This window comes from Saccopteryx bilineata, chromosome 5 (assembly GCF_036850765.1).
Source record: "Saccopteryx bilineata isolate mSacBil1 chromosome 5, mSacBil1_pri_phased_curated, whole genome shotgun sequence".
Lineage (NCBI taxonomy): Eukaryota > Metazoa > Chordata > Mammalia > Chiroptera > Emballonuridae > Saccopteryx > Saccopteryx bilineata.
Genome location: NC_089494.1, coordinates 249,721,652 through 249,743,792, shown reverse-complemented (window position 1 = coordinate 249,743,792; position 22,141 = coordinate 249,721,652). Strand labels below are relative to the sequence as shown.

Here is a 22,141-nt window from a genome sequence, read left to right as displayed (position 1 = left end):
CAGGCGACATCACAGTGATATAAACAAACAAAGCATGGTAAAACATAATGTACTGTAATGTGTCATTTGTTTATCGTTGTGTTTATGTGTATTTATATAGAATTTTTCCAAAATGAATGCCATAAAAATTTTAAAATAAACGTTAAAAAATGTCAACTGCCTGACCAGGCGGTGGCGCAGTGGACAGAGTGTCGAACTGGGATGTGGAGGACCTAGGTTTGAGACCCCGAGGTCGCCTGCTTGAGCACAGGCTCATCTGGTTTGAGTAAGGCTCACCAGCTTGAGCCCAAGGTTGCTGGCTCGAACAAGGGGTCACTCAGTCTGCTGAAGGCCCACAGTCAAGTCACATACGAGAAAGCAATCAATGAACTAAGGTGCCGCAACAAAGAATTGATGTTTCTCATCTCTCTCCCTTTCTGTCTGTCTGTCTGTCCCTCTGACCCTCTCTCTGACTCTCTGTCTCTGCCACCAAAAAAAAAAAAAAAGTCATTAACTAATGTTCATGTTATGAGCAATGAATAAACCATCTATGAATGAAAGTGATCTCCAATAATTCCATGCTATGTTACTTGGTCTGGTGTGTGTGGAGGGGGAAAGGGAGTCACAGAGGGAGAAAGGGGTGTGTGAAGAGGGAGAGGTGGGAGACAAGAGAACTCTCCGAAATCCCTATCTTAAACCTCACCCCCTAAAACCAATGCCTGATTGATCAATGATGTTTAAAACAAACAAAATATTAGAATATAGGGATTAAATTATTTTAAATCTTGAGCAGGGTACGATGCATAATCCAATGTTTAAAAATAAGTTAATTAAATATTTGTATTAAATTCAAGGTTTCTACAGGGCATGAAGTATAGAAGTGGGTAAAAACAGGTTAATAATAAATTCAATAATTAATAAATAATACAAGAATAAAACTGTTTCAGGTACTCACAAATGTAAACCTACTTTTGCCCATCCCTGTACTATCTATCTATCTATCATCTATCTATCTATTTATTTATTTATAAAGGGAGAGGAGGGGCAATAGAAAGACTCCTACATATACTCTGCCTGGGATCCACCCAGCAACCCCCATCTGGGGCCGATGCTTGAATCAACTGAGCTATCCTCAGTGCCCAGGATTGACCCTTGAACCAATTGAGTCACTGGCTGCAAGAGGGGAAGAGAGAAAAGGGAAAAGGAGAGAGAAGAGAAGCAGATGGTTGCTTCTCATGTGCGCACTGACTAGGATCAAACCCAGGACATCCATATGCCGCCAAGCTCTATCCACTGAGCCAACCAACCCAGGTCCTGCCCACCCCTGTACTATAATCAAAGCAAGGAAATCGCAAACTGGACAAAAATTGCATCCTGTATCCAGAATACCAATTTTGTTAAAAAGTGCCTACAAATCAGTAAGAAAAAGATCAACCAACCATAGGACGACAAGCAAAGAATAGAAACATATCAAATTTTATCAATCCTACAATACTGTATATTTTTTCAAGTTTACCTTTTCTGTTACTGGGATGCATTTAAATAGTACCTTACAAATGACTGTCAACTTGGTAGCAATACTTCTGAAAAGAGTGTCTCAGATTCCAAATAGAAATACAAATGACTCACATACATACATAAAAATGCTCTATTTCATACAAAAATATGCAAATTAAAACCATAATGAGATTCCATTTCTCACTTACAATACTGACAAAGATAAAAGAAGCTCCACAACACCGTGTGGGCTAGGGGATGAAAACAGACCATTTGTCATTTCTTACTGGCCAGAGTAGATAAAATCTCCATAGAGGGCAATCTGGCAACAGCTAAAAAAATTCAGACATACCCTTTGACCCAACCAATTTCATTTTGTAGAAAACTCATTTCAGTTATACATGTGTGGAAAAACTGTGTACAAGGTTATAAAAGGGTAATAAAGAAAGCAGCATTTTTTTAAAAACAGAAACTGCAGACACTGGCCGGTTGGCTCAGCGATAGAGCTTCAGCCCGGCGTGTGGAAGTCCCGCGTTTGATTCCTGGCCAGGGCACACAGTAGAAGCGTCCATCTGCTTCTCCACCTTTCCTTCTCTCCTTTCTCTCTATCTCTCTCTTCCCTTCCTGTAGCCAAGGCTCCACTGGAGCAAAGTTGGCCCGGCACTAAGGATGGCTTCATGGCCTCCACCTCAGGTGCTAGAATGGCTCCCGCCACAATGGAGCAACACCCCAGATGGGCAGAGCATCACCCCCTGGTGGGCATCTGGGTGGATCCCAGTCGGGCTCATGCAGGAGTATGTCTGTCTGACTCTACGCTTCTAACCTCAGAAAAACACAAAAGAATAAAACAACAACAAAAAAAACCCTGCAAATGTGTGACTAACAATAGATTTAGGTAAATAAACTATGCAGCCATTAAAAAGAATGTGGCAACTTTTTTTTTTTTTAGAACAATCTCCAAAATTCAATGTTAGCAAAACCAATAGCCGTATGTCTTGAAACAGTCCTGCCATAAATGCTTAAGTTAATTTGTTTCGAAAATTCACCTTACAAAGTATTATTCCAATACTGTTGGAATTTGGTTACCTTTGAAGGTACAGCTGATATCCTGGCGTAACTATAAATCAAAACTGTTTTGAAATAATCCAAAACTTGACTCAGCACAACCCAAAGAAATTCTCAACATCTGCTTCAAAGGATTATCTATTATAATGACCAGCACTGTTTAATCTGAGTACAGGTATTGATCAACTTACGACCTATGCAACTTACAACCATTCGACTTTATGACCACAATCGCTAGCCACCACTGCTCCGTGTCTGGCAGTGCAAGTGTTGCCCAGCTGGGCGTATGATAGTGCGGACCAGCTTCCGGCAGCACTACCATCTCCGTGTGCACCATTTCAACTGTTAACCCAGACTCAGTACAATAATGAAAGAAAATTATGATAAAATATGACTTAAAAGATTTTTATAACATCATTTCACAATACTATACATACAGCCTACTCAACTTTTGACCAAATCGTGTTACAACTGGTCTGTCGGAGCCAATCGTGGTCGTAAGTCGAGCACTAGCTGAAATCAGATTTACTGCTTTCCTGATTACCTAGGAAAGATTTACAAATACACATAAAGATTTATATGGAGACAGGAGGAATCACGATGGAAAGGAGAAACACATACAGTGGTTAAGAACACATCCTTGTTGCAAAACAAGATAAGGTTCAAGTTCTTGCTTTCTTACTGGTGTCTGACCCTGAACAAGTTCAAGTTCTCTAATGCTCCTTTTGTAAAATGAAAATACGATGGCTAGTGTTTAAATTAAACAATGTATACAAAGCACCTAGAATACCAACTGCCTGGCACTTGGAAAGTATTCAATACAGCAGGATTCTATACTACAGTCTTAACTAACTTTCACCTAACATATTGGAATAACCTTACCTCTACAAAGCACACAGTATATTACAGCCACATTTCTGTCCCTACCAATTGGATTAAGTTTCACACAAAACAATAAACAAGACAAAAAACAAAGCGGGATATACATATCCTAAATTGTCTGCTTCAGAAAAGATTGAAAAAGACGAGTCACACACACATAATTATTATCAAATGGATAAAGTAACTATAAAAGAGTGAACTAGGTCTGGAATTCCAGATTTCCCAAGACGAAATTCTCGTGAATTCATACAATATATGTGCATTTTGCAAGTGTTTGAAGTTTAAACCCCATGTTAAGGAGACATTTTACTGCATCATGGAACTTCAAAAGGTCCACATTCAGGGAAATTGCATTGGTCCTACATTAATAGATTGATAAATAAATGTATACGTTTTAAGTAAAAATGAAACATTTAAGGTTTGTATAAATCTCCTATTTACCACTAAATTTTTAGTTAGATTAACTCTCTCTCCCTCCCTCCCTTTCTCTCTTTTTCTTTCTTTCTTTCTCTCTCTCTCCTCTGTCTCTCTTCTCTAAAATGAATAAATAAAAATAATTTTTAAAAAGTTAAAAAAAATCATCTAATGGAACATCTCCGTCGTCCAGCAGCGCTTCACTGTATATACATGCAGTCACGAGAAGAATGAACTAATCTTGGGTATAAACAGGTTACTTAGTGATAAAAGAAAATTTATTTAATGATAGACTATTTCCAGAGAATAATAAATATGGTCTTCCCTTAAAGATTCAAAACAATGTTACTGTTTTCATACTCAACATGTGACATGACAGGACTAGCCTGAGATAGTTCAGACTTCCAACTGTATATCATGCTACATTACTTTTCATGTCATCACTGAAGAGCTGCATTTTTGATAGTTGCTGTGATTAAAGAGCCAAGTACAGTTGACCTTTGAACACCATGGTTTTGAACAGCACGAATCCACTTATACTCAGATTATTTTCCCCCAAAATAATCCTATTTTCCATCTGAGGTTAGAGACCACAAATACAGAGACCAACGATATACAGTGATCTATGCCTTTTTGCACATGGACTTACACATCTGCAAAGGTAGGAGGGACGTGGGGGGGGGGGTGTCCTAAAACCAATGCCCTGGGACAACACCTAGGGACAACTCAAGTTTTTGACACAGATGGGCATGAGGGACCAGCACCCCTACCCCCTGCACTGTTTAAGGGTCAACTGTATAAGACAAAAATCAATATAGAAAATAAAGCTGGCAGTATGCAATCTGATTTTACGGTTTAAGAAACTGCAGTGTTCAACTGGCACAGACATCACATTTGTAAATAATGGTGGTTAAAAATGAAATTAACAGGCCCTGGCCGGTTGGCTCAGCGGTAGAGCCTCGGCCTGGCGTGGGGGCGACTAGGGTTCGATTTCCGGCCAGGGCACAAGGAGAAGCGCCCATTTGCTTCTCCACCCCCCCTCCTTCCTCTCTGTCTCTCTCTTCCCCTCCCGCAGCTAAGGCTCCATTGGAGCAAAGATGGCTCTGGTGCTGGGGATGGCTCCTTGGCCTCTGCCCCAGGCGCTAGAGTGGCTCTGGTCGTGGCAGAGCATCGCCCCCTGGTGGGCAGAGCTTCGCCCCTGGTGGGAGTGCCGGGTGGATTCCGGTCAGGCGCATGCGGGAGTCTATCTGACTGTCTCTTCCCGTTTCCAGCTTCAGAAAAATACAAAAAGAAAAAAGAAAAAAAAAAAGAAATTAACATACTGTGGGTTTTTTCCTTTCAATTTATTTATGGTATTTGTTTAACAGGCTACTTATATTGTTAGAACCAAACTGCCAAATAAATGAAAATCTGAGTTATTTCTTTAGACCTAGGGTACCATAAATGAAATTACTCTGACATTGAGTATGCTGTAAACCAAGTCAGCGTGAGAAGGTCTACTTTACTTAAAACCTAATGTTGCTATCAAAGTCTCTACATCCTTCTCAGCTCAGATAAAATACCTCCTCCAAAGCACATGACATTCAAACTACCTTAACTGCTTCATAGTTTATCTAACCCAATCAAGTCAAAGAGCCAGTGGCACTAGCAATAGTTCCTTTATATACTTAATGTCCTTTTCATTGGTAAAGAAATAAAGATTTACATAGGCTCAAGTTCAATTTGATATATCCTTAGCAAAAACATTACACAATGAGGCAACGCTAATTTTACTATATACAACAGCAGTACATATAGCATGATTTATATACAATGACAACTAGTAGAAGTAAACAGTCACATAGAAAGGCACCAGATAATACTTTGAATATTAAAATCTGCAATGTTTTAACACATTTCTAAAACAAAAAAGGACAAAAAGCAGAGAAAAATATCAAACCCATTTGCAGTACCATTTCATGATTCTTAGCTGTAATGATTAACAGCGGCCAAAGCACAGATTTAATTCTGCACAGCTAAAATAAATTTTCAAAACACTGTGCATTCCTCAAATTTTCACAGGTTTTGAAGGAAATTCTTTACCATCCTCACAAGAGAATTTACACAAAGTTAGCATCAATGTGTAGGTTCCGTCTGACATTTTTTAGACATTGGCACTGTAAATAAAGAGCCTTCTATAACTAATAGTTTACAAATGCTTAAGTACAAAGGTCAGATGTACTAACATATGCAGACCTTCAGGAAATCAACCTAGCTTTCTACAAATTAACAAAAGCTAATAGCATTCTAATTCTAGAGTGACAACAGTGATTTTTCTGATAAGAACTGCTTAAGTGGTAAGTAACCACTTATTCTGAATTCACAACCCCTTTCTAAATATCCAGTAAAACTGCCTTAATCTAACTTTCGCGCTACACTTTAGTTAGAACAAAACCTTCCACATAACAGATGTTCAATAAATTAGTTTATAATTAATGTTTGTATAATTAATGATCTCTAAAGTACCAGGCCTGTTTCCACATCTACTTCCAGCTTTAGAAGAGTATTTGAATTCATTCATTCCATAGTGACAGGTCAAGGTTTAATTCAAGTCAAAACCCCCAAATTGTAATTTAATTGTTGTGTTAAAAAGAATTTCATTAAATTGGTTTAATAAGCCCCTTTCTAATTAACTGGGTTAACTGAGTTAACTGGTAATAAGATCCAATAATTTCTCACACTGGAAAGCTACGACCACCATTAGCAGCAACAAGAGCAGCAATGTGGACTTTGCACTTGCTGGGTGACAGGAATTACTCCAAGGGCTGTACACAAATTAACATATTTAATCTCAGAACAACCCTATGAGAGTTATCATTAGTTCTGTCCTCCAAAAAAGCACTGAGCACAGGGAAGTTAATGAATGCAGCCAAGATCAGAGCTAAGAAGTAGCAGAGCTGGCACACAACCAGGCACTGTGATCCTGGAGTCTGTGCTCTAGGATCTGTTTCCTTTCATTTCTCCTCTCAAGTCATCTATTTCAAAATGAGACAGCTGTGTTGGAAACCACTCTGGCCGTAAGCATTTGGTGCTTAAAACTGCTATTTCCAGGGGCCCCAAAGAATTGGCTCTGACACTGTCTGGGAATCTGCCCTGCTGTAGCCTTAGAGGTTCTGTCCAGCCAGCTCCTTATGGTTAGCAGTGTTTGCAGTGAACTCTTATGTTTGTTAAATATTTTTAAGTTCCTTTCAACTTCTTGCCTAGATTGGCTTTTGGAAATTAAAATTTTCTTCTTTAAGTTTTGAATCCATATTGTAGAACAGCATTTCTCTGGCTGATCTGTTTAAAATGTCTCTCCCTCAAGCTTTACAAGGATGTATCACACCTGGGAACCCAAAACTACTCATTTCTCACTGACACTTAACTGTAGATTTCATCCACGTGTTGCCTGTAACTTTTCTTGATTATCTACCAACTCATCCTGAAATTATATAAAAAACATATGAACTCAAAGAGAGAGCTACAGCACATTTTGCTTCATAAACATCACCCCAGATTGGGAACTTAACATTGTGACAGATTCCAAAATTGCAATGAATCTGATATCCAAAAGCAAAAGATACAGAATAAAAGGCAAATTATATGTATACCAGATCACCCTGTCACTATACCCTCTTCACCAAGAGAAGTTTTAACACATCAGAAAAAAATGTCTTTCCATGAAAAATCTACCCCTTTTTCATGATTATGCTGAAAATTTTCCCAATCTATATTATAGTGACAAATTTGTTATTCCTTCCATTCTCCTTAGATTTTTATTTTTAATAAGGGTTCCATGCACAAAGCAAGTATACATATAGACACAATCACTGTTGTTCTCAAAGAGTTTATACTCCAATTAGGCAAGAGATACACATGATCACATTTTAAATATAAAAGCACAAGCTTGGATTTTGTCATTCTTTTGTCAATTATACTGTAATTACACCTGATCAATGAGACTATCACTAAACTAAAGATTTATTCAATGAAGGGTTAGGCCAAAAATATGCCTCAACGAGTCACAGACAAGCTGATTAAGTAAATACAAGCTCAGTTGTTAAGTGATATTGAATTCATTAATCTGAAGTCCTAATAAAATATGCATCAAAGAAACTAGGAAATAATGGCATAACCCTTGAACAGTACTGGGTATTTTGATTATGAAAAATATTTAATTTGTAGTATCAGTCACATTTTAAAACCTTTGAGATATACACTGATATATTTACAGATAAAAGGGTATGCTGGCTAAGATTTGCTTCAAATTACGTAAGACCGAAGGTTGGAATATGGATAAAATAAGACTGGCCATAGTTAAAGATGCAAGATAAATATATGGAAACTCATTACATTATTCTACTTCTGCATATATTAAAAAAATCTATGTAATATTTCATTTCTCCCCTTATTATGTATATATTTCTGCAAGCGAAGACACTTTCCTGCCCACATAATGCTGTGTTCCAGAATTGTCTTTTAAAAAAACTTCCGGGGGAAGATTGCAACATGACAAAAACATTATTTTTAGAAAATGATTTAAATGTCACATATAAACAGAGGCAACAAAAGAGAAAGATTTTCAAAAAAAATTACAGGCAATATACATCACAACTCATGCAGAATGCAAGTGTAAGATGAAGATAAAAAATTAAGAGCACTAAATAAAAATCTGGTAGACAGAAAGCTCAATACGGTAGACAATCATGTGTACCACAACACAATGAAGACGAGTGAGGACTCTGAGGAGACCCCAAAAATATATTACAAAACAAAAGATTCCTCCTTTCAGCTCAGAATATACATATATATATGCATAATAGCTGTATAGTTAACATGAAAAGTCCTCTCCCCCAAATAAATCATCCCATCCCACCCATCACTCATTCTACAACTGTTCTTTACTAAGATGTCACTTTACTTTTCTATCACATTTAAATGATTAACATTTCACCTAAGATTCAGCATCAAGTAACTCAAAACTGACCTTTGAACTTCAATGTCTACTGAATATTCTATATATTAGCACCAAAAAACAATCCAATATAAAATGTTATCTAGTAAGTCTAAGAAGGTCTACTTTAGACTATTCTAAATTTGGATGACATAAAAACTAAAAGTGTCGATTTTTAAAGACAGTACTTACTTAAGAATTGTTTTTGCACTACTGCAGTCTTCAAATCGAATGGAGTAACCAACTTCCTGGCCCAACATCACATCCATTTCATCAGCAACTCTCTGAGCCACACTCATTGCAGCCACTCTCCTGGGCTGGGTACAGGCAACTCCTCTCTTGGGTCCCGGTAAGGATCGCATGTACTCCACACACCACTGTGGAATCTATCAAATAATTCACATTTAAATTAATTCTACTCTGCCTGTATATCAGGTTTATTTAACATAAAGTATTTTATAATATTCTAATAATAAAACACAAAAGTCAACTAGGCACACTACAAATTATTATGATTCAAACTTATAACAGAATAAGCACTCTAAACCAAGGAAGGGTCATGTAGAAAACTGACATGATGAAACTGGACTACTGAGTGGGCTAGGTCCACTGAGGCTTTGCAAAATCTAGTGCCAGGAGTTCTACCATTAACCATTTCTCTATGCACAGGAGAAAAAAATCCAACTTATGAAAAATTCTACTTTATAACAAAGATTAGTTTCCAAAAACATTTTAAGAAACATGAGTTACAAAATACAGGTAAAAACAGAAGTCATACCCGATATATTTAAAAGCTGTTATCTTTTCATTTAATTCAAATTTAGTTCATAAGCCAGGAAAATCTAGGCGAGTTGTGCACAATGGCAGTATCTTTGGTACCACACTAAAAAGTCAATGTTAGTAGTTGTCATATATTAAATTCAACAGGACCTAGAGAAGCAAGAGCAATACTTCCCTGAGGAAAGGCAGCTGCCAAGGGGGAAGGAAGAAAAATCCACCAAGTACAGGCTGGTTGACTGCCATGATGACAGGGCATTTCCTCCCTATTTCATTTTCAATAAAAGCTAACAGATCCTCTATTTCCATGTTTCTTCACTGGAAAAGAGAAAACCATGGAAAACTCAAAGTGCTCACTACATTCAATGGGAATCTGCTGATACAAGAGGCACACGATGGGTCTCCATCAAAGCCTCCAAAGCCCACCAGACTAATGCTAAAAAAAAGAAACACATTTGGGGGGGGGGATTTTTTGGTACATAATTTGCACAGACACCTGAATAATACTGAAAGCTGTACTATTACTGTATTTTAGTTAGTTACTCCAGCAATTTGGGGATGTGCTGTAAAATACCTGAAATATTTGAGAGGGAAGGGTACATACATACTGCTTCTACAGAAACACAACAATGTGTATCTTTAAAGGAATTAAATGAGCAAAAATACTCAACTACAAGATAAGTGGCTCTCTTTAAGTATCTAAACCCACAGTTCAAAGTTTAAGTAACTTCCCAGCAAGGCTTTATAGCTATATATTCATTTCAGCAAGCCTCTCACAAACACAAAATATACTTTGTAAGACCAAACAAAACAAATTCAAAAAAATATTCACTGGTCAATTAAAGCATGTATAATTAATTCACAAATCTCAAAACAAGAATGCTCCCAAATTTTTAAAACTTCACTCCAGTGAAATGAACAGCTTACCCTCACTTTAAAAATAAACAGCCTGACCAGGCAGTGGCGCAGTGGATAGAGCATCAGGCTGGGATGCAGAGGACCCAGGTTCGAGACCCCAAGGTCGCCAGCTTGAGCACAGGCTCATCTGGTTTGAGCAAAAGCCCACCAGCTTGAACCCTCTGCTGACGGCCCGCGGTCAAGATACATATGAGAAAGGAATCAATGAACAACTAAGGTGTTGCAACGCGCAATGAAAAACTAATGACTGATGCTTCTCATCTCTCCGTTCCTGTCTGTCCCTGTCTATCCCTCTCTCTGCCTCACTGTCTCTGTAAAAAATAAATAAATAAAATTTTTTTAAAAAGAATAAAAAAATATATAAACAGGTTTGGCTAATTAAGCAGTTTTGAACTTTTGATCTCCTTTTTCAACTCTTAAAGCAGGATGCCAAAAAACTAAGAGATTCAGTGTATTAGGAAATTAAAACTGAAATACTAATTCTTAACAATAAAATCTTACTCTAAGTTAACAAATATTTTCTATGAAAAGTAATTATATTTTCCAACCCCCCCCCCCAAAGAGCAAAAGGACACTGTTTTATTTTTGCTTTTCTCTAATGTCTGGCTTGATAGAAGACAGTTGAATTCTTTTATCTGCTTCTATTTTAAATATGTTGCAATATTTTTGTTTTATTTGTAAGTGTACAAATAAAATCCCAGGAACTTTGAAATGGTTTCAAGGACTTTCAAGCATTCCCAGATGATATAAGGAGAAGCGCTTAGTCAATGCATCTATTCATATTTCTAAGAATAGCATTGAGAAAGGAAGTAGGTCCTGAAATATGCAGGCTATGGCTACTCACGCCAGGCATCAGATCTTCTACAGCTATTCCTCCTTCAGCTTCTTCCCTTCCTTCATTTGTGGCCATCTTCCTAAAAACTAATCCTCAACCCTCTAGTCTTGTTTTACGTGTAGAGTACCCTAAGCGGTCTTCTGACTGCTAACATTATAATATATTAAATGTCAATCCCAACTCCAGTTCCCATCCATGAACCAGTGGTCATATCCATTTGAAGATTATTTTATTGGTATCCCAAATTCAACAAGTTCAAAACCAAAACTATTTCTCACCTTCCTCCAAATATTTATTAATCTCTCCTGGGCCCCCTACTTAATAACAGTAACACCCTAACTCTAATCAATCCTTTATTACCCATTTGATCACCCTATATGTAATCAAATTTTGTTATGACCTCCTACACAGTCTGTAGTTAGCATTCTCACCAGACAAGACATTCTGTAAAAATCATTGTCATTCCCCTCCACTTAAATAGCTTCAAAGAGCCTGACCTGTGGTGGCGCAGTGGATAAAGCGTCGACCTGGAAATGCTGAGGTCGCTGGTTCGAAACCCTGGGCTTGCCTGGTCAAGGCACATATGGGAGTTGATGCTTCCAGCTCCTCCCCCCCCTTCTCTCTCTCTGTCTCTCTCTCTCTCTCTCTGTCTCTCCCTCTCCTCTCTAAAATGAATAAATAAATAAATAGCTCCAAGGGCTCCCCAAATACAGCAAGACATGTTAAGGCCCAGCCTACTGATCCAGTCTCACCAGCCTGCCTCACTCTTCATGTGCATCCTACACTTCGTCCAGAGCAAACATACATGCTTCCCCTTCTCTGAGCCTGTGCCCTCGCTCACGTCCTTTAGTTTCCTCTACATGGATATCATATGTGTATATAAGTTGCAATGTGAAATGTCTTTACTGAGCCTCAGTCAAAAGTTAGTCATCATTTGATTCTGCTTGGAGAATTTCATTTTTCTGACAGGCACAAAAAGATAACCCCAAATATGACTAACTACTACTGATGGTTTTGAATCAGTTTACCAGGGTTTGCCCAAAAAAGCATTTGGGTGAAATTCACTATTTAAGACTTCAGCTTCCTTTCAAATCCCCTAAATGACCTGCAATCCTAAGAATCCCAGCATCTTAACTATCCAAACAAACAAAAATAAACCAAAAAAGTAACCCAAATAATCATAAACCTCTGGACCACCTTCCTCTATACTACTACTAAATAAACTCATCTCTGAAACAAAGTTAACCATACACGACCAGAGAAGAGCTGTATTAAATGAACGTAACACTGGCTATGCATCAAAGAGAAAAACTGAATATTGGGCCCCTCTAAACCTACTATGCAACCTAGGGAAATCCACTAAAGCCACGATTCTCATTCATCTAGGCCTCATGTTTTTGGTCATCTGTAATATGGGGACTAACAACCTCCTTGCAGACATGTTGAAAAAAATAATACATACCAAGAACACAGTGCCTGGCTTTACCCAATTAAATGGGTGTTGTTAATACTATGCAAATGAGATAAATTAGTTGAAATAATTATTCAAAATACTATGAATAAGTTTTAGAGTTCTATCTTTCTATGTAGTCCAGTGGTTCTCAACCTGTGGGTCATGACCCTGGCGGGGGTCGAACGACCAAAACACAGGGGTCGCCTAAAGCCATCGGAAAATACGTATTTATTATACAATACATTTTTAAATAAAATATGTATTTCCGATGGCTTTAGGCAACCCCTGTGTTTGGGTCGTTGGACCCCCGCCAGGGTCACGACCCACAGGTTGAGAACCGCTGATGTAGTCAATTTTTAAAATTTCCATCAGGTGATAAAAAGGAATCAACAGTTTTAGTTCTAACATCAACACTAAGCTTTTATTCACTTAAAAAGAAAAATCATACAAAGCCCAGACTTTAATAAAAGCTTCCTACTTTAATTACTATTGTATCCATGAAGTACTCAAAAATTGATAATTTGTAGCATATGTAACAACATAAGGAGATGTATATGCAGTATGCTCAAATATAAACATATCATAGGTACATTAACATGGAAAACAGGACATTAGGAAACACAACACATTAATAATTATTTCTGTCTAAGTAATCATAAAATTCTTTTCAACAGTTTCCTGAATGTTCCAAATTTTCTGCAAGAGCCAGGAGCTGCTATTTGTGTAACCTCCAAGAAATTTCTAACTAATGGGTCAGGCTCAAGCATATGAAAATATGGTTAACCTCAGTCTAGCAAAAAAATGCAATTAGAAGTTAACTGAAATACCACTTTTCACCTATCATATTTGTAAACTTCAAGTTCAGTGGTCTATGCTAATCCAGGTTTCCCACATATGCTCTCATGCATGCTTGTTGAAAGGCCCAGAGGTGACCTAGAGAGAGCTATCTGGCTATATGTATCACAACTACAAACAAGCCTCTGAACCACCAACTCCACTTCTGGAAATTTATCCCAGATACACTTGCTCATGCACAACAAACACTAGAAGTAGCCTAGATGTTTATAACGTGGACCCAACAAATAATGGCTCACCTATGTTTGAAATATGTCCTGGATATATTACTAACAAGATACTAGTAAGTGTTTAGTGTTGTGCGTGTGTGCGCGCGACGCGTGCGCATACACACATGTGTACAGAAGGTGCCGAGGTGGAGGTCATGAGTCAAGAGACTTTATCTCTTTCATTTTTAAACAGGTAATATTCACATGGTCCGAAACAAATACAAAAACAAAACAAAGCAAATAAATCAACAAAAAACCAAAAATGACAACAACGAAAACCACTCCAGTGGTTCAGAGCACTTCATCCAAGCACTGAAAACAAACCCTACAATCCCAATTTTGTGCTACCCCAGAGGTCAAGTGGGAGGGACAGAGCACCACTCTGCCTTCCTTAATGTAACAAAACCAGAAAAACAGCACTGCTGCTTCCCCTCCAGACTCAGGAAAGGAGACACTCCCCACTGGGTTCCCGCTCTGAAAGTCACTACAAGGTGCTCAACACCAAAGCAGCTGTTCTTCAAGATGTCCTGTCAGGCAGCAGACAGTAAGAAGGATCACCAGGTTCAAGTAAATAACACTTAGCAAACCTAAACATTAATAGAAATGTGACACAGTATGCAATAACTCACCTGTGTTGTTTTGCCAGACCCCGTCTCACCAACCAGTACAAAAGACTGATGTCTAACCAGAATATCTGTAAACCTATCCTTGTATTCCCAAACAGGGAGCTGAAGCCGTTTCTTTAGAATATCATAGTATCGAGGAGTATGGGGTAAGTTGGTAAATGGATTAATGCACTGTGGAAGTGATGTGTGTCCTGTATGTGCGGTATGTGTTGAATGGGCAGAATGTGTTGAATGTGTTGAATGTGCTGAGTGGGTCGAGTGAGCTGAATGGGAAGCTTTTAGAGGTGGTAATCCAGCACTGATAAGCATAGCATTAGTGGAAGCTCGCAATTCCTTCTCCTTTTCTTTTTCCCTTTCCCGCTCTCTGTCTCCTCTATCTCGTTCTCGGTCCCGATCTTTAGACCGATCTTCACGATCCCGTTCCCGATCCCGTTCCTTCCTAAAAAAAATAAATAAAAACTTTAGAATTCAGATTCTCTAAAGTCACAAAGAAAGTAAACATCCAACAATCAAAGGAATGATACAAAACTCAATGAAATATATGAGTACCCAAAAATAATGAAAAAGAACTTATATAATCAAGGAGTATTATTCATGCCGCTACTAACAACCTTCCCTTTTTAAATGATGCCTCAAATTGTTAAGGGACCGTGTCTTTCTACAACCTTTGGTCATCAGGTAACACCAGAACTCAATTCTCTGCAAGTCAAACTCTTTTCTACTCAGAAGTTAAATTCTGAGGGCAGGGTGGGGAAAATGTAGGTGCAAATCAGGCAAAAAATAAATGAATAAAAAGGACAGCATCACAAACTTTCCCAGAGTCCCCTTCAAGTTATATAAAAGGTATATTTTGCGGCCCTGGCTGGTTGGCTCAGCGGTAGAGTGTCGGCCTGGCGTGCGGGGGACCCGGGTTCGATTCCGGCCAGGGCACATGGGAGAGGCGCCCATTTGCTTCTCCACCTCCCCCCCCTCCTTCCCCTCTGTCTCTCTCTTCCCCTCCCACAGCCAGGGCTCCATTGGAGCAAGGATGGCCCGGGTGCTGGGGATGGCTCCTTGGCCTCTGCCCCAGGCGCTAGAGTGGCTCTGGTCGAGGCAGAGCGACACCCCGGAGGGGCAGAGCATCGCCCCCTGGTGGGCAGAGCATCGCCCCTGGTGGGCGTGCCGGGTGGATCCCGGTCGGGCGCATGCGGGAGTCTGTCTGACTGTCTCTCCCCGTTTCCAGCTTCAGAAAAAAAAAAAAAGAAAAAAAAGGTATATTTTGCATTGAACTTTATGTTCAAAATTTAGCAAGAACACTGCTTCTAGACAGAGAGACAATTCCCTCTCACATTACATTAATAGAAATATGAATGAAAAGATTATATGCAAAGTTTCCCCCAAAACACTTTCCCAGTAAGCACACACTGCTGTATAAGGAAAACTAAAACACTTATTATTCTGTTGTTGCAGGTACTCGTGCATGATATTCTTAATGCAGTAAAACATCTGGAAGCACTCTGTAAGCCCAAGTACACTTTGGTCATATATTAAAAACAAATTTCACTGAACACTATTAAGTTGTTTAAAATTACGCAAATGTGCACTACATTAAACTTAGGCCAATATTAAGTAGCCAATTCTAGTATCTACTTCCAGTTACTACAGATGATCCCTAACACAATAATTTTAAAATAATCTTATGTTCATTCACTCTACTGATCCAGTTCACTTCAGACAAAGTCCTATAGCAGACAAACTTACCACAAAGTGTTTAGACCCAGACTTTCAAACAATCAAGACAACGTGGCACTATGACACAAGCCACTAGACATGCTATATTTCCTTATTCCTAACACACAAGACATAGAAATGTCCCACGCCTGATTATGAATAGCAGAGTAGGAAATATCATTCATTCTCTGTAACAAGAGTGAGTTAGCGCCCTGGCCGGTTGGCTCAGCGGTAGAACGTCGGCCTAGCGTGCGGAGGACCCAGGTTCGATTCCCGGCCAGGGCACACAGGAGAAGCGCCCATTTGCTTCTCCACCCCTCCCCCTCCTTCCTCTCTGTCTCTCTCTTCCCCTCCCGCAGCCAAGGCTCCATTGGAGCAAAAATGGCCCGGGCGCTGGGGATGGCTCTGTGGCCTCTGCCTCAGGCGCTAGAGTGGCTCTGGTCGCAATATGGCGACGCCCAGGATGGGCAGAGCATCGCCCCCTGGTGGGCAGAGCATTGCCCCTGGTGGGCGTGCCGGGTGGATCCCGGTCGGGCGCATGCGGGAGTCTGTCTGACTGTCTCTCCGTTTCCAGCTTCAGAAAAATGGAAAAAAAAAAAAAGAGTGAGCTAGCTAGGCAACACTAACTCTCCTTGGTAGAATACAACTAAAATGCTAAATTCAACATGAGAAAGGACGGTTCCCAATTACAGAAATAGGCTAACCAATTTACATTTAATCTTGTCCTTCCCAAAATAAAGAATTTTAGTTCATAGAAATTTACTTAGAAAAGCCTTATTACACATATATATACTTTTCACATTTATAACCACTTCCACATATATTCATATACATACATCTCAATGCTCACCTTCTACAGAACCATAGGACATACAAGCTAAGATGTAAGGCTCTTATCCCGCCTGGCATAAAGGGAAGGAAAGCAAAGAGAAAAACCACTAGGGATAGCCTACTAATACATACACCAAACTCTCACTATTCAAAACTTAAGCTTCCTAGCCTATCTCTGAAACATGACATCAGTCATCCTTTCTTTGATTCTTCACTCTGCCTCTGGTCTAAGGTTCTCATTGATTAAATAAGTATTTAAGTGCCCGCCAAATTAGAACGAGGAAGTTTATAACATGGTGGATAGAAACATGCCCAGCAAAGTGAGAAGCACTGTAGCCACAAGGGTCAAAGAGTGGACATCTTTAAAGATCACAGAATATAAAAGAACCTTTAAAGAATATCTGATCTAAATAGAATTCCTGATTCTAGCACTCCAGGTTGGGGGAACAGGGGTGTGCAAAACCAAAGTTTAATGAACTTCTATACTTCTAGCACAGCATCAGGCATTTAACATATGAAGGTACCCTTCCAAGGTTATAAACCGTGGATGGAGAATGATGGGCAAAGTAAACCATTATCACCTTGCTTTCTTACAGTAATACCTATTCTAACAAAGATGTTTTTCAGGGGCCTATGAAGCATAAAATGCATTTGAAGACACAAAGATTAACTGCTGACCATGAAATGGGCTAACTGTGATACAAAAGTAAAAGCAGCACTGAGCTGCACTGCCATTGGCAAGGTATAAGCCTCAACTCACTACCCTGCAAAACGAATAGTAGTCACTTAGATTAAAATAAAGCAATGGAAAGGATGCAGAAGGCAAATCCAATCACTTTGAAATGATGCTTATGATTAAACCTGTCCACCATCATCACCGGGGAAGAGAAAATAAAAACTAAAGGTCAGTTAAGGAGGGTTCAAAGTCACAGCTTCATAAATATGTGTAGACTTGCACATATGGAGGGTTCTTTCTAAATAGGCACTTTAATTATTAAGGAGTTTTGTTGTTATGAAGATATACTATTTGAGGTATAATGCTTAAAAACTATCAAAGCAGTGCTTTATTATCACTTAGCTACAATACTGGCGGGAAAAGACAATATGACACAGTTGCTGAACACGTGATTCTGTACTCTCTCAGCTCAATTCAAGCTCAGCACTTAAGCTTACTAGATGGCCAGTTATTTCTTTCCTCATCTATCAAGCGTGGCTATTCATGTCCTGTGGGGTATTCCAATAATTAAATGAAATATTGCTTATCATTAAAAGTTTTTTTTTCTTTTTTATTTTAACAATACCATGTTAAAATTCCACGTGAATAAATAACATGATCTAAAATACTGCTAATGGAAGTGCAAACTGGTTATCAAAATCAGAATTTTACACAAGCACTGCTTTTGTTCTGGCAATCTACCTTCCTCCCAGCAACTCCTCATAACAATACATGTGCAATATGTACACACAGAAAGTTCACCGTACGTTTGTTTCACTTACAAGATAATGAAGACTAGGAAACTGCAAAAGCATCATTCAACAGGAAACTGGTTAAGTTACAACACAATTCACACATGGAATACTATGCAGCCAATGAAAAGAATAATAATGTATTCCTATTCTATACTTTATTTCTGAATAAATAAAAATTAAAAAAAACATTTACAACATCTCACTGATACTAAATTTTATAGTTTATACCTGTGAACAAATATTCAGAGATCTAAAGAAAGTTTATCAAAGGATTAAAGACAGGAATGAAAACTTCCCAAAATTTACTTGCCTATTTTTTTGTCTTCAGGTATTGACATTCTTTTTTTCCCCGGGGCAAGTTACTCACCCTCACCTATTTCAGAGGATTGTAAGGAAAATGTCCTTATATATAAAACACTTAGAATAGTTTCAACAGTACAGTATGTACTCTACAGATGTCATATTAGTGTATTTGTTTCACATTTCACCAACAGGAAAAGCTCTCACCCTCACCAGGAATAGCAGAAATTAACATCAAAGTGAAAAATGTTCCTATTTTCAAAAAGTTGTTCCTAAACTTCAACAGTAGGTTGTCTTTTCAGAAGTAATTATATATATGGTATGATGGAAAAAGCAATTAGATCAGTTTGTAACAGAAACCAAAATTAAAATATACTAGGAGTAGATAAAGCTCCACAAGGTAGGGCAAAATTTTGGGATTATGAATGTGCATGAAGTCACCCACTGAACCAATCACATTCCCCTCTTGCTATGGGGAAATGGTACATGTTTGACAGTGAAGTTCACAAAACTGACAAGCCTACCCTCTCAAATAAAACTACCTGCTAACTATCAAGACTTAAAAACAAACCTGCATGACTGTGTAACAGTCAACAAAAGTGACTTTTCAAGTTATAAAATATGCCGGGGAAGAAAAAACCCCAACCACTAGAAAATGTGGTGAAATCACTGATAAAGAAATTGGTTTTATGAGAAATATTAAGGTGACACAAAAATAACTACACAAATGTCCCTCTAAAATATCTCAGAACGTGATCTTTATTATAGGTAGATATCAAATAATAACCAAGAGAATCTTAAAGCCACCACCAACAAACCAGAAAGTCTACACTTTAGCTAAGGATACGTTTTGCAAGAGACAGAGAGCAACCCATGTACATAGCATGAGACCACTAATCCCCTCAAAAGCACTGAAATGGTGCACATACACACAAATATGAGTAAATTCACTCCTTTCCAGTGTATTGTTCCAATCTAAACTCTTGTGAGAGAAATCAATTGCATCTTAGCCAGATGACTGTTTTGCTTCACAAGAACCAAAAAGCATGTATCCTTGCTTTTCTGACCCATCATAAATGTCATTAAAATAGGCTGTAATGACTGGTAACTAGTTACAGCATGTGTGCTCTAATTAAAAAAGAAAAAAAGCGAGAGGCTAAGAGTGAAAATGAAAAGATCAAAGTTCCAAATCCATCTGCAAAGTGTGTAAGGTTGAACTAACCACCTTAACTCGAGGTCTCTCTCATCCCTTAAGTGGAGTTGATTACATTCCCTTTCAAAGTCACTTGCAACTGTAAACAGCCCGTGACAAGAACCTCTAATAGTCTAAAGATTTGATGGGGTGGAAGGGACCACAATTTAAAAAGAGAGAAAACAGAAGTCTGACATTGGAAACTAACAAATGTATAAGATTAAACTGTTATATACTTCTGCTTCCCAAAATCAGTATATGAAAAAGTATCAAAAAGTACACCCTAATTTAGCTTACACTCCAGACAGACATCTGGCAACACAAATGAAGGGCTTTGAGTGAACAAAAATTCACAGAAGTTATATAGGTGACCCGACACAGTGATTCTGAACACGTACACAAATAATACAATAAAATTATACAAAGTCACTGGATAGTCAGACTTCTGTGTTTTTGCTTGGATTATCCAAATAAGTATCTGTACTTCAGGAATGATAACTCACACTGGACAACAAAATGATGTTGATGCAACTGTTAAAACCGTGTGTACCTTTAAAGAAACGCTAAGGGAAAGGAATCTGAAACAAGTCTCAGTGTATTTCGACTCTCAACCTCCCCACGAAGGACAATTTGCCATAAATATTAAAAACATCATTTGAAAAGGGTGTTCTTGTTTCAAAGGCTGTTTGTGAAAGAAGGCGGGAGGGATAGAAACAAACCATGAACTTATTTGGGAAAAAATAAACAAAAGTGCCTTCTAGTTCCTATCCCAGGAAGGCCCAATAACCACCGTTATAGCCAAAGCAGAAAATAAAGGAGATGGCGGGAGAGTCGGCCGAGAGCGGAAGTTTGCCTAGCAGCTACTTTGAAGTGTTTGAATGGACGGAGGCACGCGCTCTCCCGCCAAAGTATAAACGCAGAGGCCCCAAACCACCAGCCTCCCTGCCCGTCAGGTAAGCTCCACGTTTTCCTCTCTCCCGGCAGGCCTTCCACGCTCCCTTCCCCCGAGGACTGCCGGTCTGCACGCCTCACGCAACCCCCGCCACCCCCACGCCCGCCGGCAAGCCCCGTCCACGCGCTCCTCCTCTCCCCGGCCCGGCCCCCGCCCGCCCCCAAGGCCCCCTCCCCGGCCCCTCGGCCCGAGAAGTACCTGCCGCCCTTGGAGGCCACTACCCCGCCGCGCCCTCCCCCACCCCCGGCGCCAGGCCTCACCCGGGAACCCGGGCCACGCGGCCCGCGATCTCCTCCTGCCCGCTTGCTTCCCCGAAGTGACTCGCTTGGCTCAGTCCGGGGAGGAGGCGCCCTCGTGGCCACGCCAGACCTCTCCACCCGCCCGCCCGCCCGCCCGCCCGCGCCGGGCGGCGGCCGCGCAACACCTCTCCCCGCGCCCTTGCCCGGCCGAACGCCGGGAGCGGCGCCGCTCTTCCCGACCCGCCCGCCGCTAGCGAACCGAGCCCGGAGGGAAACAAAGCGTCGGACTCCGAGCCCCGCTCCGCCAGGCCGGCCCTGGCCTGCTCCCCGCCGGGACTCCCAACAAAGCCCAAGCCGCTGCCGCGCGCCCCCGGCCTGGCTTACCCATCGGTCCCCGCACGCTTCTTGCCGGAGGGGTAATCCTCCCCCAGGTCCAGTCGGTGCCGCTTGGACATGTTGGAGCGGGAGATTACGAAGGACGAGAGAGTAAAAGCTGGCGGCCTTGTCGGCGAAGTCGACGGCAGCTACTTAACTCTGGAGGACCCCCACCCCTCCCGCTACAACAGCCTACACCGTGCGGCCGGAACCAGGAGCTAAAATGGCGGCGGCGACGAGGGCCGGGCCTGCGTGCGCGCTTCCGCAGCGTGCTGTGCGTGCGTGCGTGCTGAACGCGCACGCACCGGAGGCGGGAATTCCAGACCCGGCCTACTTCCTTCCCGCCCGCCTCCTTCTATTACAGGCGTTTAATGGGGTCCGAGCGGCTGCTGGGCGGCATGATCCCCTGTGGCCTTCACGTCTCTCTGAATTAGGAAATTGAGAGAGGAAAATGATCAGTCCTACTTAGGAAATCCTATCCCTCTGTATTACCCTGGCATTAGGAGAGTCTGAGACTCCAAGAGTTTGAGAAACCAATCAATCATATCGCAGAGCCCCAACTACTTACTTTCCAACTCCAGTTCTAGAAC

The 22,141-nt window shown here is 40.2% G+C and overlaps 1 protein-coding gene across 1 annotated transcript in view; it reads right to left on the bottom strand.

The window, feature by feature from the left end:
- Positions 1-21,790, bottom strand: part of DHX15 (DEAH-box helicase 15) — a 56,898-nt gene extending 35,108 nt beyond the window's left edge. The window contains exons 1-3 of the mRNA XM_066279250.1: positions 21,561-21,790; positions 14,486-14,921; positions 9,002-9,195 (exon numbers count right to left, since the gene is read on the bottom strand). Of these exons, the coding sequence (XP_066135347.1) occupies positions 9,002-9,195; positions 14,486-14,921; positions 21,561-21,631 (701 nt within the window). The 5' untranslated portion in view covers positions 21,632-21,790. The remainder of the gene's footprint in view (positions 1-9,001; positions 9,196-14,485; positions 14,922-21,560) is intronic.
- Between the last annotated feature and the right edge of the window lie 351 nt (positions 21,791-22,141).